This window comes from Thermobia domestica, chromosome 11 (assembly GCF_964235325.1).
Source record: "Thermobia domestica chromosome 11, izTheDome1.hap1.1, whole genome shotgun sequence".
Classification (NCBI taxonomy): domain Eukaryota; kingdom Metazoa; phylum Arthropoda; class Insecta; order Zygentoma; family Lepismatidae; genus Thermobia; species Thermobia domestica.
The window spans coordinates 248,958,576-248,975,946 of record NC_137464.1 but is presented as its reverse complement, the minus strand read 5'-3'; the positions used below and the strand labels follow the sequence as shown (position 1 = coordinate 248,975,946).

The window sequence follows — 17,371 nt, the reverse complement described above, 5'->3', positions numbered from 1 at the left end:
GTTCAGATGGTAAACGACCTGATGGCATGACATTAGTTCTCGGTTCAAAGGCAAATCACTAGTATGGGACTTTACGTGTTCAGATACATTTGCCCATTCAAGTCTCCCTTTAGCTGTTATGAATGCTGGAGCTGTTGCTAGTCGTAGAGAAGTAGAAAAGCAAAGGAAATATAACAACCTCCATGATAAATTTATTTTTGCTCCATTGCCATCGAGAGTAGTGGTGCTTGGGGATCTGCAAGCCTTGATTTTATTAGAGAAGTAGGCAGACGCATTTCTATCGTTACTGGAGATATTCGTTCAACATCTTTCCTAATTCAACGCATATCTATTGCTATCCAACGTGGCAACGTGTCGTCGGTTCTTGGCACCTTACCACATGGAAAAGAACTAGATGAGGTATTTCTTCTCTAACACGAAGGACAACACTGAACATTTATACAACTGGACGACATACTATACAAATAAGGTGTAATATCATTGGATGGCGTAGAAAAGCAGACAGTAACACTAGATATGATGCCGTTGATAGGTGGTTTTCTACCCCTTCCTTTGGTTTGACTATCGAAATATATTTCCTGTTGATTTAATTATTTCTTTCTTAATTATTTCGTAAATTTATTTAATGCAATTGTTACAATTTTATTCAAATTATTATATTTTTCTGTTACTGTTAGCAATTATTGTTCCATTCCTCATTTATGCTTGTTGTTATTTTAGTTGAATGTCGAATAATTTTGAATTGTAATAAATTTTTTGGTAAACTGTAAAATAATAATAATAATAATAATAATAATAATAATAATAATAATAATAATAATAATAATAATAATAATAATAATAAAACAAAATATTGATCTTTATATAAAATAAAATAATGAAATTTTGCCTAAAGTTATAAAATCTTTAAAAAAAATCGGAGTGTGATCGGACCCGCTCTAAATACGCCTCCATTATCTAGGAACAAACAAACAGACGCGCACACAAAAGAATTTTTGTCTTAAATGTCCATAATATTTTTTTCCCGTTGGACTAGTTAACGATTGAAAACCCTATGTTAACGATTTGAAGAGATGAAAGCAGGATTCCCCCATTATCCGTTCAAAACGGGATTTTCCCTAATCATCCTCTGCATGATACTCGTTTGCATACTGTACTCTACATACATTTGAGTCACATTGTATTCTGATTATTATCTTCCATAATCGAAATATCAGAACAGAAACGGGATTTTTACTTATTTTTACGTGAAGTTAATTTATTTCGGAATTTGATTTAAATCAACGATTTTTATTTAGAAAATCAAGTCATTTAAATCAGACTTATTTAAATCAATCCACTCTGTTTACCTTATTGTATAAGTTATTTTTTCCCCTTTCTTCTAATAGAGCTATTCCATGTAAAATCAACCTAATTTTCAGGGGGAAAAAAATCGTTGTCTCAGAATTTGATGAAACTTGATGTCCATCTAGTTCCCTATGAGAGATGATCATGCACCAAATTTTAGCCCGGTACCCCTTGTAGTTTCAGAGTACAGGGTGGTAAAAAATGGGACAAATTTGATATTTTTTGTAGAACCTTGTTAGCTTCAATTGGTAAATATTGAGGCAATTGGTAAATATTAATCTCCTGTAAATATTGAGCTAGAGAGAAAAATAATGTACCATTTTGAAGAGGAAAGAATAGGTTACAAGATATGTCAGGAACATTTATTTGAAAATCAGATATTATTTTCCGGGAAATCCCGGGAAAATTTTGGATTAGCGATATCTCAGAAAGTGCCCATTTGATTTCCTTGATATTGGGTACCAAGGTAGCCCCATATGTCCGGCATAAGTGTGCTAAATGTCAACTTGGGCCAAGAATGGGCCTAGAGTCTACAATGATTTTCGTGTGATCATGTCGGGAGAGACACCTGGGGTTCCAATGTGGCAACTTGCCAGTTTGTCAGTACTGGTGAAGTAAGGTATAGCTGACCTAGCAGTAATGTTTTTCTGGTGCAATCTGTAATTCAGTAATTCTGTGGAACCAGGAGAGTTAGTTGTGGTGTGTGACTTCTCTGAGAACTACCCCTTTGTATTGCAGGATGAGGCACAGGGATACCACCGCAATAATGCCCAAGCAACTGTGCACTCATTTGTGGCCTACTATCGTGAGGAGGGTGTACTGCAGCACATAAGCGTGGTGATCATATGTAAATGCCTCAGACATAACACTGTTGCAGTTCATCTGTTCCAGAAAAAAATGGTGCAAATCCTGAAAGCCAAGTTTCCCAATGTGTCAAAAATGTATTACTTCTCTGATGGAGCTGCATTTCAGTACAAGAACCGGAAAAACTTCACTAACATTTGTATGCATTCCCACGACATTGGTGTGGCATGTGAATGGCATTTTTTTGCAACCTCACATAGCAAGGGAGTGTCTGATGATATTGGAGGTGCACTGAAAAGGAATGCTGCAAAAGCAAGCCTTCAAAGACCGTATACAAATAAGATCATGACTCCACGCCAGTTGTACGAGTGGGCCACAAATGACAACAAAGATTCTAAAATGATGTATGTGTACTGCATAGAGGTGGAACATGAAGCTTGAAGCCACCTTCCTAAAGGACAGATTTGATGCAGCTCGACAGATTCCAGGGACTCGTGAATTTCATTCTGTGGTTCCTGTGTCTCAGCGAAAGGTCGCAATGAGGCAATATTCTTCTAACCCAGACTTTAAGGAAGAATTAGTAATTGCAGCAGATGGCTCACAAGCTGGCATTACCATTGATAGAATCAGGAGCTTTGTTACGTGCACCTATGGTAGCTTCAAGTGGCTTGCTTGTGTTCTGCAAGCCGACGAGACACATGAAACAGCAAAGTTGTGTTTTCTGTGACCTCATGGACCAACACCTTCCTTTGTATATCAAGATATGCAGATGTGCTCTCACTGCCTGCTTGTAACATCATCTCCCTTGTTGATCCCATAACTGCAACTGGTCGTACATGCACTCTTAGCAACAAAGAGATGAAAAAAGTCAGTCGACTGCTTCAACACAGGCATCACAATTGATCATTTACAGCAGTCAGTAATTGCTAAATGTTTATTACACCTTACTTCGCTAGTATTGACAAACTGGCACATGGGCACCCCAGGGGTCTCTCTCGACTTGGGCACACGAAAATCATTGTAGACTCCAGGTCCATTCTTGGCCCAAGTTGACATTTGGCACACTTATGCCGGATGTATGGGACTACCTTGGTACCCAATTTCAAGAAAATCAATTGGGCACTTTTTGTGAGATACCACTGATCCAAAATTTTGCAAGGATTTCCCGGAAAATGATATTTGATTTTCATATAAATATTCCTGACATATCTTGTAACCTATTCTTTCCTCTTCAAAATGGTATATTATTTTTCTCTCTAGCTCAATATTTACGGGAGATATGACCAATTGAAGCTAACAAGGTTCTACAAGAAACATCAAATTTGTACATTTTTTACCACCCTGTACTCTGAGACTACAGGGGGTACAGGGCTACAATTTGGTGCATGATCATCTCTCATAGGGACCAACATGTGCACTATGTTTCATCGAAATTTGACACCATGAGGGTTTGGGCTTGGTTGATTTCACATGGAATGATCCAATATTTCGACCTCTATTATTGCTGAAATCATCTTCATGAAAAAGTTTTTTAAGGAGAAAACTCGATCGATTGATTCATTGATTTTCAGTTTAGCGCCCCTTGCAGCATCGAGGCTATATGAGACGTGGACCTACAGCTTAACGTGGAATCCGAATCACATGTGCTCCCGCGGGGAATTGAACTCGAAAAAAGACTGGAACTGCTGCTGTAATTACATACCATATTTTCCTTTTTAGTACATTTGAGTCTAAAGACTGCTATGTGTCGTAAATGTATAGAAATTAAAAGCTATTTGGTGAGTTAAGTGATAATGGACATGGAACATATTAAAGAGTCACGAAGAAGGTCCACCACGTTCGATTTCTAATATTGGATCTGGAATGGAGCCTGCAGAAATAAACTCTTGTCTGGTACTCATGTGAATGGATTTGTAAATGAGTCTTACAGAAATCTTTGGGTTTGTAATGAAAATGGGAAGTGAGTTTAAGAATACTAATGTCCTTAAAATTTTGAATTGTGTACGTGTACTTCCCAATAAGAATAAGTGTCGGTAATTCGAAACTCTGGTGTATGAAAACATATATACGATCTAGAGTCAATTCATCCAGCTTTGTGAGTTAGACAACAATACAGAAATATATATATATCTCCAACAGGAAAAAATATTGCAATTGTACCAAATAAATTACTGCAATCTCTTGATACAAGAAAAGAAAAGAAAAAGAAAAAGAAAAAACATAAGGAGGTAGATTCATCACTATTACTATTAGAAGTCTTCTATCATGTCCCGACCAGAAAAATGGGTTTGCGGTAAAAACATTCCATAAAATGTCTCAGTTTACGAATGTATTGGGTATATCACCTGTTAGAAAAAAAATGTGCGCTTTTTATAATATTCTTTAAATAACAGGTCCTATAATAGATATGTTTGATGTGCATGCTAAACGATACTTTGAACATATAATTTAGTATAAGTTTAGTATATAGAAGGAAAATTTATGAATCATAACATGTATATACTATATATTGCTGAACACTGACAATAGATATACGCCTATTGCATTCAGTTTACAGTAAAATAAAATAAATCCCATACATCTTATCTTCACTAAAACTTTCCTTGCCTATTTCTTGACAGTACTGACAGCTACAGCGAAATTTCGACGTTTAACATGAGTTTTTGAACAATCTACCAGTATAATAGTTTAAGGACTCAGTGGTAGAGCACTCGCCTTTGGCGGTGGGATCCCTGGCTCGATCTTAACTCCTCCAAGTGGGCTTTGTGGGGGACAAACACCATGTGCTGGGTTTCCTTGGGTTTCTTCTCCCGTTTCATCCTACTTTCGTCATTCCACTATTATAATCCATCTCACCATCACGGTCTTTCTTAGTCTCGGTGCATAGTCGTGGAAGACATAAAACTAAAACATACATACACTTGAGCTCCCTTGTGGTTAAGAGGTTTGCGTACCCCTCTCCTTTGTTGTGGGAGACCTGAGTTCAGTTCCTGGCGGGAACTCATGTAGTTCGGATTCCACGTTTTAAACTGTAGGTCCACTCCTCATATAGCCTCGTTGCTGAAAGAGGCGCTAAACATAAAATCAAACACACACATTCTATATAATAGTTTAGAAGAGTAAGGTGAGCATAGGCCCAGTCTTATATAGCTTCTGTGTTTAAAAAGAACGTTACACTGTTACACTTAAATTAATTAAGTTTAATAGCAGCATAACTTAGTAACACAACGTCTTTTTTGGTATAAATGTAGAATGTAACAAAAAACATTATAGCTGTTAATAATTAAACGTAGGTATGCATGTAAATATTAATTATTGCCAAAATTATCGTTGGTAATCCACCACCTTTATCAGCGATTTCTTTTATTTATTATATAACACAATGCTAATTTAATCACACTCATAGCTTCTATTGTATAATAAAAAACATTACGAGTATGAGTTAAGCTTACCTGCTCCTTACTATTTATTTTTTTTCAGCGTGTTACTGGCAAGCATAACTATACCCATAATTTTTTTTTTTTTTTTAATTCAATTGAAGCCACAGTAAGTAATTGCAACAAGAACATTAGTATATTTGTAGTTATTATTTTTGCTACAAACTGTCTATCATAGAATGGTTTATTTTCTGGTTTTCATTATATAATGGAAGCCATGAGATATGATGTGTGTTTACGTAAAATGTCAGCAATGTGTGTTTACGTAAAAATAAATGAATAAATAACGTAATCCGCTGGCGTAAGTGGAGGTCCCTATGCATTAATAAATATTTAGACGCATTCCTAAGTCTAGATTAATAGTTATAATCATATGTCAGTTATTTTAGAGGTTAAACAATATTGTCGTATATTTGACAGGAGATGCCAAGAGAATAATATCTAGTGGAGGCTTTTCTATAAATCAGCAGAGAATTACAAATGCAGAGGAAGTATTGTCACCAGGAGTTCATATTTTACCAAATGATATTACGTTAATGCGCGTAGGTAAGTAAAATTTAAGTAGAGTCGTAGTTACTGGATACAGATGTTTAATTAATTAATCACAAAGGAGTATCCAAAAGTTGGGCGAATTTTCGATTTACTGAAAAATGTGCTGAAATAAATATCTGGAACTGTATCATGTTTGATGCATGGTATCATATTAACATTTATAGAAACCGATGCGGTTAATACATGCATTCCAGCGTGCTAAATCGTCCATGTCCTTTGCAAAAAAATGTTGCTCCACGTTCCCTAACCAGGCAACCGTAGTCTGTTGTGCCTTTTCCAGTAGTATATCGAAACGTCGCCCACGGGTGTGTTTCTTTAGGAATCCATGGGCAATGGTAGTTGGACGTGACTAAATCAGGGCTTTGCGGTCAAGAATTTCCCAGTTGAAACTCAAGATGTGTGTACAAGTCCGTTGGGCCGTATGTGGTCGTGCGTGATCGAACAGTAACAACACCTCCTCTTGTAATTTCCTTTTCGTTTCTGACGTATGGCTGGTTTCAGCCTGTCCATAGTTTGGCAATACGTGTCCGCAATAATGCTCGTACTTCGCCAGAAATTCAACATGAATAATACCCTGACGGTACCAAAGCACAGTAGTCGTTTTCTTGGCAGATGTTGTGATTTTGAATATCTTGATCGGCTGTAACAAGAGATGTAATGGGGCGTATGCGGGAATATATGGCTTATACCCACCTATTATGAAAGAACGAACATATAGGGATAAGTACATGCTATATTTTCGAAAACGGTCGAGCGTATACCTACCAAAAATTGTAGCAATGCATCACTGGCTGTGATGTCATCCTGTAGCGTTTTGATTCAGGTGTCGTAGGGATATTGGAGTTTTATCGCCTGTTACAATGCGATGAAGGAATGAGTTTCCTTCGTAGGCATATCGTGTGAGGTGGGTCAGGGAAATGCCCATTTGAAGATGTTTTTGGCCCTCACTCAAATGTTTGGCACCCAGCGCGCACACACTTTCCTAAAGCCAAATTAGTCGCGAACGATAGATACTCCTCACTGAAGCATATGATATTTGCAATGTATATGAATGGCAAACAACTTCACTCTTCTGTCTTCATGAAACATCGTATCGACGTCACACAATTCCTGTCAATGATGGGCGTTGCTGGTCTGCCACTTCTGTCATCATCTGTCACAGTCCTCCTACCATTTACGAATGCGTTGCACCAAACATACAGTGTTTCAGTGACATAACACTCTCTCCATAAACATCCACCAATTCTTGATGAATGTCAGATGGTTTCTGTTCCTTGGACCATAAAAAACGAATAACATCACGCACCTTGAAGCAATGTTCAAGTAGATGCGCCATCTTTAAATTGCTGTAGGTATTAGACGGCTTCGTGTAGAGTGTTGTAATTGCCATCGGATTTCCCTCATCTTGGTATCTGCAACAAAAAAACACTACATAAAAACTATATTTTAGAAAGAAATTAACTTTTGTACAAAGATTGAACTCACTTAGGCATATTTTTTATTATTGTTTTATTTTATTTATTTATTTATTTATTTATTTATTTATTTATTTATGTATGTATGTATGTATTTATTTTATTTTATTTTGTCGGTGTGTAATCTTGTTCGCATACGTTTTAACGACGGCTTATCGTCATCTTCAGCACGAAACCTTCAAGAAATTTTTACGTTGCTTTCTGGACTTACATCACCAGCAACATGCCTGCATTTGAAAAAAAAAAAAAATAAAATAAAATAAATAAATAAATAAATAAATAATTAAACTTTGTAGAACTTAACACAAGTCTGAATTTACTTCAATGGAATCTGAATAGAGAACCATTATTAAAACGCACAAATTCAAGGTTGTAGTTGATGTAAACGAAGTATAATCAGTTTCCTACAGTGCAGGGATGTTACTTACAAGGTAACCAAAAATGTTCTTGCTGTTTTTGACGTCCCATGAATTATTCGATCACAGAGGGGAAACGAAAGGATGTACACTCATGTCCAAAATTATTGTCGCATGTCTATAAATATGTTGTTGTAGGAATATAATTTGATAACGAATTCGCCCGGTATTTCTTATAATGTTAGTATGTGCCCTATAATCGGCAAAGACATGTATGTGGCAAATTTCATGTCAAAAGAACAGTAAATAAGAACAATAAAACGAAAATAAAACATTCTTGTTTATTTAGCAATATTTTGTTTTACTCACTCCAATTTTCGTATTTATAATTCTTTTCCTATGAAATTTACCACAAATATACATTTCCCGATTATACACATGGTATCAGTATTAAAAGTACCCTGGAAAATACAAATTATATTCTTACAAGAAGACAGTTATAGATATACGACAATCATTTTGGACATAAGTGTACGTGTCTGTCAAGCGATCGGGAGTAGTCTGACCATCGACCTTCACTAATATAGGCACGTTGTGCACACACACATCAGTCATAACTAGTCCAATGTCGAAACAGATTGTTCGCGTGTGTTTGTTGTGTGACTTTAAAGTGGGCCTGTTAGATGTCGCATCAAATCGCCACGTATGCGAGGCATTTGAGGAGAATGTTGTGAACGAACGCTGCCAGGCATTGGTTCCAGAAATCCGTTCGGTCGGGTCTCCGGCTTACTGTCCCTATGCGTTAATCAACATGGTATTCTATTCTCCCCTTAACAGCCATACATTGTATCATTCTTGAAGTAGGTTCACAGCCTCTCAGACCATACGGACTGGCCCACAACTCCTGTTGTGGTTAGACAATCCAGTGTCTACATTACGGAACATCTCTCGCGATTGAATTTTGTATTACAGTCCATGTGGTATGAGTGATTGAGCACCGACTTTAAAAGAGAGAAAATGTATAGCTGTTCAGATAGCGGAACGCCGGTTCAGTTATTGATTTTTTCTCTCTTTGTATACCATTGAATTTGCGTCTATGAAGAAATTACTGTAATAGAATATCAGTTATTTCTTCGGTTTACCATATATAATAGTGATAGATAAGTAAAGAGCAACTTACGTAATCCTCCAATTTCAGCAAGTTTTTTCCTCTTTAAAGAGAGTGGAACGGGGCTAATATAATGTAGTAAGAATTGTTGGTCTCTGAGGTCATAAGTTACATACTATATTATTATGTTTTATTATCTTTTGTGTTAAATAATGCATATTCCTTTTCTTTAACATTTCAGGTAAGAAGAATTACTACATAGTCAAATGGTTAAAATGATTGACTTCATAGGATATTTTAGAAAAGACTCAATAGCAGTGGAAATGCAAAACACGATCAAATAGGGCATGAAGTTCTGCTATGAAAAGAATCACAATAAAGAAATTAAAACGAAGTGAAAATATTCTGTGATAGCAGATCACAAACTTCGAAATAACGACGTTGATAGGTCAAGAATGTCTAGCGTGAGAAGTAAGTAAACAGCTTTTCGTTTCCAAATCGCCCTCTCGAAAGTCTAGTTTAAAACATCGAGATTAAAGAAAGAAGGAAAAAGCAATAGTAAGCTTTGTCCAAAGTGCGTTTTGTGAGCGTGTAATTAAGTATAATTTGCCAGTGGTTTCTGAATTAACCAAAGAGGTTCATACAATATACTCGACTTATTTTACAACACTACAGGAAGATAACGTCAAAAGAATCTGTTAAGATAAACTTATTAGTGGAGAAGATGTGTCCATCTTCCCAGAATTTTGTACCTTGACAAATACCTCAGTCAGTTTAGGAATTTGTTAGACATCAGGATGCCTGTGAAGCACCCTTTCTAAAGTAACATTTCTCGTGCTAGTCATTTCAACAGCAAACGTTTGCTTGTATTCCGTTTGTTGTTGTGATCTCTTACCCGACCAGTGCTACCGCTCGGCCATTGCTCTCAGTAGTGGTGTCCACTCACTTCTGTCCGTATAGAGGTTGATTCATTTATATTGAGCCGCATTTGGAAGTGCCACTTACCTAGGAAATGCTGTGTTTCCACCACTGGTTGTGTTCGATCTACAGGTTACTATGGGCCGGTGTCTCCATTGCAGGAGATTGCGTTGCTGCTGCATCATGGATATTGCATCCCACTCCCCCTTAACAGGCTTTTCACGGGCCGTAGACAGTGAGGACTCGACGATGGGACACGCGCCGTGTAAAGAAATGAAATGAAATTTTTGAGTTTTACGTCCCACGGTTATGCCAATTAGGCTAAAGGAGACGGTGATGATGAGAGATGAGTGAAATGGTGGAATGAAGAAAGTGGGAGAAAACGGGAGTACCCCGAGAAAACCCACGAGCACGGTGTTTGTCCACCACAAAGTTCACTTGGCGGGGGCTGGGATCGAACCCGGAACCCCAAGCACCAGAGGTGAACGCTCTACCACTGAGCCACCGCGCCCCCTCGCCGTGTAAAGAGTCCGAAAGCACAATATTCCACTGAGCTAACATCTGGACTCCTGACAGGGATGTTAGAGAAGGGAATTGTCGAATGGCGATAGAATTCCAGCGATGTTTTCGCCGTGTGTCTGGATGTCTAGGGTTGGTGCAGTTCAACCTGGTTCACGTCTTGTCTATATAATGCTGGTACATTTCAGTCAGGACATGAATCTAGTAGTACGCAGCATTGATTTTGATGTTTCACTCCATCTTTCGGAGACTTAGTTTACCCCTGTACGAGACGCCGAGCACAATCATGAACCCTTTTGGTAAACTCTGTGCACTGGCGGAAGAATGTGCTTCGGCCCTTTCCATGCCACATCAAGAGTAACAACAAAGTTCCACCGATAACCCGCGAGATGACGTTCTTGCAGCCTCCTGCAGTTCCTTTCTCGCTCAGCTACATGACAGTTTTAGGGCTTGCACACTGCTTTTGCAAATGGCCTTGAGTGGTAAGTCGCTGGGAATGGCGCAGTTGATTGTCGCCTGCGATGTGCGGCATCTGCTCGCCATCGGAGGATCCGTAGGGGAATTTTCGGAGGTTGGCATACGCTGAACCACACGCAATAGTGGCGGGGTCATCTTCGTAGGAGGCTGGGTTCTAGCTCCTTGCGTCGGTGTGGAGGGCCCAGAATTTTATGCCGCATATTTTCGTATGATACGATTCACAATGCCACGACCTACACGAAAATTACGCACTTGACATATTTCTGCGATGTGCGACGCTGTGAACTTATCGTCTGAAAGGGTCATAGTGAACATGTCTCAGAATTTGTTCAGTTTCGACGGCATCAGATTACACTCGAGCACACTGCTCTACTGCGTGATTAACGATATATTGTTGCTTGCCTTTTGACAATCCCACGGTGATGGGTTGCGTACACGCTGTACAGTTGCATATTGACTTCGGCACAATGTAAAGGAATCAACCTCTGTAGTGTAATGTTCTAAAAATGTACTTGAAATAGTATCCATTATAAAATCTGGTTTTAAAACATGGTCAACCAATGGCTCGAAATACTCGCTGCACACGTACAGAGAAAGGAGTTTTAAGCACAAACTTCTAAGAATGACCTAACTGACTTGCTGAACGAAGCAAAGTTCATTATTTTACGAAGTTCTAAGTACAGTTTTGTACCTAATGAAGAAGCTCAAATCATTGTGGAAATTGTTTAATATGTGGCATTTTTTAAAGTAATCGTGTAAGAAAGTAACAGTCGTCGAATTCAGATCATAGTGTTTGATAAAATGAATTGTAGTAATATGTATATGATTGTATATAGTAAACGACAAAATAAAGTATTTATTCTTTATAATTTAATATTGTCTTTCTTTCTTTTTTTTTTTTTTTTTTATTTTTTATTTTCACCTGACACAGTTGGAGATTTTGTCTATATCATTGGTTTCCAACGAGTGTATCGCGCAGTTTCATGTGTCGTGAAATTTAAAAATTTAGAAATCATGAAGGATTTAATAATTAAATAGAATAGATTTTCAGACACACTACTGGTCAACACCTCCAGCGGCAGAATCAGTACTCAGTACTGCATAGAATCACTATTTTATGGAAATTCATTGTCTCACTAAGTTTACTACTAAAATTGTACAATTCTCAGATTCAGAAAATGTTCGACATAATTCCCCAAAGAATAAGAATTGGCATCTGCGAAATCAAATAACATTCCAGATTGCATGTATGTATTAGATCCTCCAGAAAATTCCATATTAGTTGTCATAATCGCATCACGTATTCTAGTCATTGAATTTGAGCTTTTGTTTTCTCAGTGGAAGAAAAAGGTTATGAGAAATAGGACCTAAAGTCGGCTCTGAACCACGTCCGAAGCTTGAATCCGGTATTGGATGCAGAAACCATTATGCGACTGGCCGAGGCTATCCTATTCACTCAATATAGTTACTTTCATATTCAGTGTAAAAGCATTACAAAATCTCATTTGGATTCTCTTCCCTCAGAACAAAATCCTCCCGTGCATATGATTGTGTTCTAAAAATGCTTTTTTTTGCGTAATTCCTGGTGTTTGGATTTACGACTTATAACTGGAGCAAAGATAAAGTACTCCTTGTTACAAGCGCAAATAATGTACAGAGTAAAAAAATTTGCATTGATTTACTTGTATTCAGGCATAAATAATAATAAGAAAATTGATCATCATGCAATTAGCGTTCTATATTCAAGGTACTTAAACATACGAATAACGCACGTGTTGGTATATTGTAAGTACTATACTTGAACTTTGAAGATGGTTCAGTTAAAAACCGTGAGTCAATTTGTCAAAATTCGTGGATACTTCTATTTTGTTGTAACGAGGACCTCCATAACGAAAAAAAAAGAGATTCTTGTTGGGAAATTTCATAAATTTTCCTCAGTTTCAACTAAACCAGACATTTTATTTAAAAGTCATTCGACAGCATTTTTTAACCAAATAAAACAAGGTAGGTAACAAATTAATTAAAATGTGATAATTGTGGTAGCAGAAACCAGGAGCGGATCCAGCACGGAATTTGGGGATCGGGGGCGTAAATTGTAATACTGCTACATAGAGCTACTTTTAACAGCTCGGAACTCTAGGATGGGCTTTACTTATATATAAAATAAGAAAGTTTCCTCTTCTGGGGGGCAAATTGCCCTCCCTGGATCATCCTCTGGCAGAAACAAGCAGTTACTTGAAAATACTTGCTTCCCATAAACAATATTCCAATATGAAATTAATTTTAATAATTTTCTATAAAATTAAGGGTGATGGTCTATATACGTCACTAGCACATAAAATTGACTTACTTCCGTCTATTTTAAGCCATGTGGCAACAACCGTGTTAACTAATGTTATGTTTACCTCTGAGTTAGAAGCAAACAATTAAATGAATTTCTTCAACACGACGATCAAAGTACAATAACAAATGTAATAAATTCATTACTAACATCTACGAGGGATGATCGAAAAAAGGTTACAAAGCCTATTGTGGCTTATGGATAGCTGGAAGATCAACACACCTGGTGATAGAGGGCACTCAACAATAGTCTTTGATGTAATCATAGTTTTTGTTCAACCGCTTATCACAACGGCAGATAAAGTTTTCTATGCCATTAACATAGAAATTCGCGTCAAGTTCTCGTAGTCACCGTGAGCAGCGGTTTTGACATAATCACATGCCAGGTAATGGTGGCCAGCCATTATTTGCTTTAGAACAGGAAAAAGATGAGTCACTAGGGCTAGGTCAAGGCTGTAGAAGGGGTGTTGTAGTTGTTCCAAGCATAACGTCAGTGGTTGAAGTACTGTTAATATTGGTCCATCTTTCTTGGAAGGCACGACACCACTTTTCTGCATGCTGCTTTGAAATTTAGCCCTCCCCATAACCTCTACTATCTGTCTATGAATGTCAGCAGGTATAGTGTTTTTGGCCCACAGGAGCTGCACCACTGTCCTCACTACTAATCTTGATCAATTTTCCAGACGAGTCATCATTTTCAATGTCCGCTTCTCGGGTATACATGATCAGAAACCGAAGTCTTTAAACCTGCACCAAGACAGACATATTATTAATCTACAAATAAATTTTCACTAACTAGGGATGATTCCATATCGGGACCAAATACCTGGGGAAAAATATATATCGTCTGAAAGCTCTTGCTATGAGAAGTACGAAACCGTTTTCAAATTATGGGCAAACCCGCAACTTGACCCTATGAGGGGCCGGTTTGTTGGTGTTTGTGACCCTATTTATGGCATATTCGATAGAATTAAAATGAATGTTACGCATAAGTGCCTCAAGCCATCATGTTCCTCTTTGGCTCATTGCTAGAATGTGACTCGAGCAAGTGTTTGCTAATATCACTTTGCACCCAGACACACCCATTTGATCAGTGTTGCCAACGAACTATAAATACAATGTGATAGACGGTTTCTGTACCAGTGTATGTAAATCCATGAAACGTGGGATAAACATCATTCGTCATTAGAGAAAATATACTGTGGACATCTCTCCCAAGTACCCCAGTTTGTCAGTGTTGCCAACCAATTGCAAAATGAGAAGTTGTAAAGCAGGTTCCGTACGATGAGACGTTTATACACCAAGCTTGGCAGAAACATCACACGACACTATAGCAAAAAGGCGTTGAGTGTTACCGCCTCCCAACCATTCTAGGTTGTCAGTGTTATATACATCCAGTGGTACAGAAACCATCTACCACATTGTATTTATAGTTCGTTGGCAACACTGACCAAATGGGTATGTCAGGGTGCAATGTGATATTATCAAACCCTTGCTTGAGTTACGTTCTAGCAATGAGCCAAAAAGGAACATGATGACTTCAGGCGCTTACGCGTAACATTCATTTTTATTCTGTCGAATATGCCATATATAAGGCCAAAAACACCAACAAACCGGCCCCTTATAGGGTCAAGTTGCGGGTTTGCCCGTGATTTGAAAACGGTTTCGTACTTCTCATAGCAAGAGCTTTCAGACGATATATAGGTTTTCCCCAGGTACTGGGTCCGATATGGAATCATCCTTGGTCTAATGGCTAGCGCGCGCGCCTTTGGTGCACGGACATCCGGGTTCGATTCTCGATTGGAGAGCCTTGAAATTTGAGTGCATTACAGTAGTTCATATTTCACCTTAAACTGTAGGTCCATACTTTGCAACTTCTATATAAATTTTAAAAAATGTGGATTCCTCCATGATCAAATCAATTTTTGCTCCTTCGGGGTATTTAAAGTTGTGCTACAACATACGTATGAAGAACAATTACAACGAACAATTGAACTAGGCCTAAAAATGGCACTACAGTAATAATACTACATTATAAATGAAAAAAGGCATTAACTACACCCAAAAAAAGGTTTCAACAAAGGCTTAAATGCCGAAAATTGAAGTCCATACTAAACTAGAAGCAAATTGACGTTTGGAGAAGCACGTGGTACGCTGTTGCCACTTCGTGCGCATCCCGGTTAGTTCTCGGGCTAGAACTGTCTTGTGAGTCAACGAAAAAGGAAATATCTAAATATTGATTTGTTTGGATGGATGAAAAGATATGTTTGTCGTCCCAGTTTCTGCATGTTGGGAAGGGGGAGGGCTGTGTGTGTGTGTGTGTTTGTGACAGAGAGAGAGAGAGAGAGAGAAATGAAATCTTGCTTGTGATTGTAAAGAAAGTATTCTTTTTAAATGTTTTTTTTTTTTTTTTTTTAACAGTAGAACATCTTTTAAATGCTTATGAGGAAAAAATAAATGAAAAATATAAACAAATCAAGAGGATAAAAAGAACTTACAAAACACTTCTGAATGTCCGAATTCATCTGAAGTTTAGGGCTGGTAGAAATATGCATTTGTTAGAAATTTGTCAACAAATATTTACAAATAAATGATCTTTAGTTTTTTAGTTTTCTATGTTGTTTCTCTAGCAGATGCTAAAAGCTATAACTGCGTACTGTAGTCACACCAATATAACGGAAACAGGGTTCTGCAATAATTACGTTTTTACCATTAAGCAAATTTGCACTATACACACAATCTGCATGCATCATACTCTAACTTTCTATGCTCACAGATCTCGTGTCTAATCACCCACCCTTCTTTTCATGATATATTTCCTACACTCAATTTGAAACGATAGGTGACAGCACTCTTTCAATGTAGGTGTGTGCTAGTGATCTGTTTCACCCCGTTCTACGGTACTATACTAACTAAACGTAAGAAACAAGTATTTCTGCAATGAGATCAGTAAACAATTTTTGGTTCCCGCGACGATTTTGCTTTTTTGATTTTTTGTCACTGGAACATATTATATATATTGTGCTGTCCAAAAAAAAGTTTGCTTTTGTCATTCAGGGTTTCTTCCAGACATGTTTTGGGGTGGCACTGCCCCCCCGGAGCTCTGAGAGTGCCCCCGGACGAGATCAAAATAATACGTCTTATCATATAATAATAAATAAAATAGTACCAGCAGTGCCCCCCAGAATATTACATGTGTCCTCCTCCCGGAACACATTTTCTGAAAGAACTACTATTTTCATTTTATTTCAGTATAGGCCTAGAAAGGTAAATGCAAGCATAATTTAGAATCAGACGTACCTGAAATGTAATTTATTCCAGTGGATAGACTCCACTCAAGTCATCATCATCATTACTACTGATGTCACTGTTACTAAGCTCCTCTTCACCAGATGAATCACTGGAACCACCAACACTTATTATTAATTGTTCTACACTTTCTTCAAGCACACCTTCATTTTTCCATGCATCTTGAATAACTTTATACGTATGGTTAACTGCATCTCTCCAGTTTTCTGGCGTAATTGAGGCTATGGCTTCTTCTGTTAATTTTACAACAGACGACACGGTGAAACTTTTATTTTTACGGCCAACGTACCCTTTAATTTGTGCCCAAATAAGTTCTATGGCATTGAAGTGACAATGGTAAGGGGGAAGTCTCACTACTTTATGTCCATGTTGAGTAGCGATTTTGTCAATGACGTATGTGGGGAATTGGGGTTTGTATCTTCGCACGAGTTGCATTAATTCTGCTTTTCTCAAATCATCTCGAACCTCCACGTTGCGTTGAATTAACCAACGAACAATGTCCTCTTTTCTAGTGGCCATAGTAGGAGCTTAGTCAGCAATAACTGAATGGTATTTTGCGTTATCCATAACAATAATGGATGGCGTGTGCAGTTCGGGGAGAAGAGATTCCTGAAACCACTTAAGAAATTTCGTTTGGTTCATTTCCTCATGATAATCTCCTGTTTTCTTCGATGTGAAGAGAAGGGAACAGTTTGGGAGGAACCCAGAAGACGTACCGGCATGAAGTAT

General features: G+C 37.7%; 1 protein-coding gene across 2 annotated transcripts in view; it reads left to right on the top strand.

Annotated features, from left to right (window-relative positions):
• TyrRS-m (Tyrosine--tRNA ligase, mitochondrial) overlaps window positions 1-11,854 on the top strand; it is a 49,722-nt gene extending 37,868 nt beyond the window's left edge. For both annotated transcript variants that reach the window (XM_081731977.1, XM_081731978.1), the window contains exons 10-11: window positions 6,009-6,134; window positions 9,321-11,854. In XM_081731977.1, coding sequence (XP_081588103.1) covers window positions 6,009-6,134; window positions 9,321-9,358 — 164 coding nt within the window. In that variant the 3' untranslated portion in view covers window positions 9,359-11,854. The remainder of the gene's footprint in view (window positions 1-6,008; window positions 6,135-9,320) is intronic.
• Window positions 11,855-17,371: the final 5,517 nt, after the last annotated feature.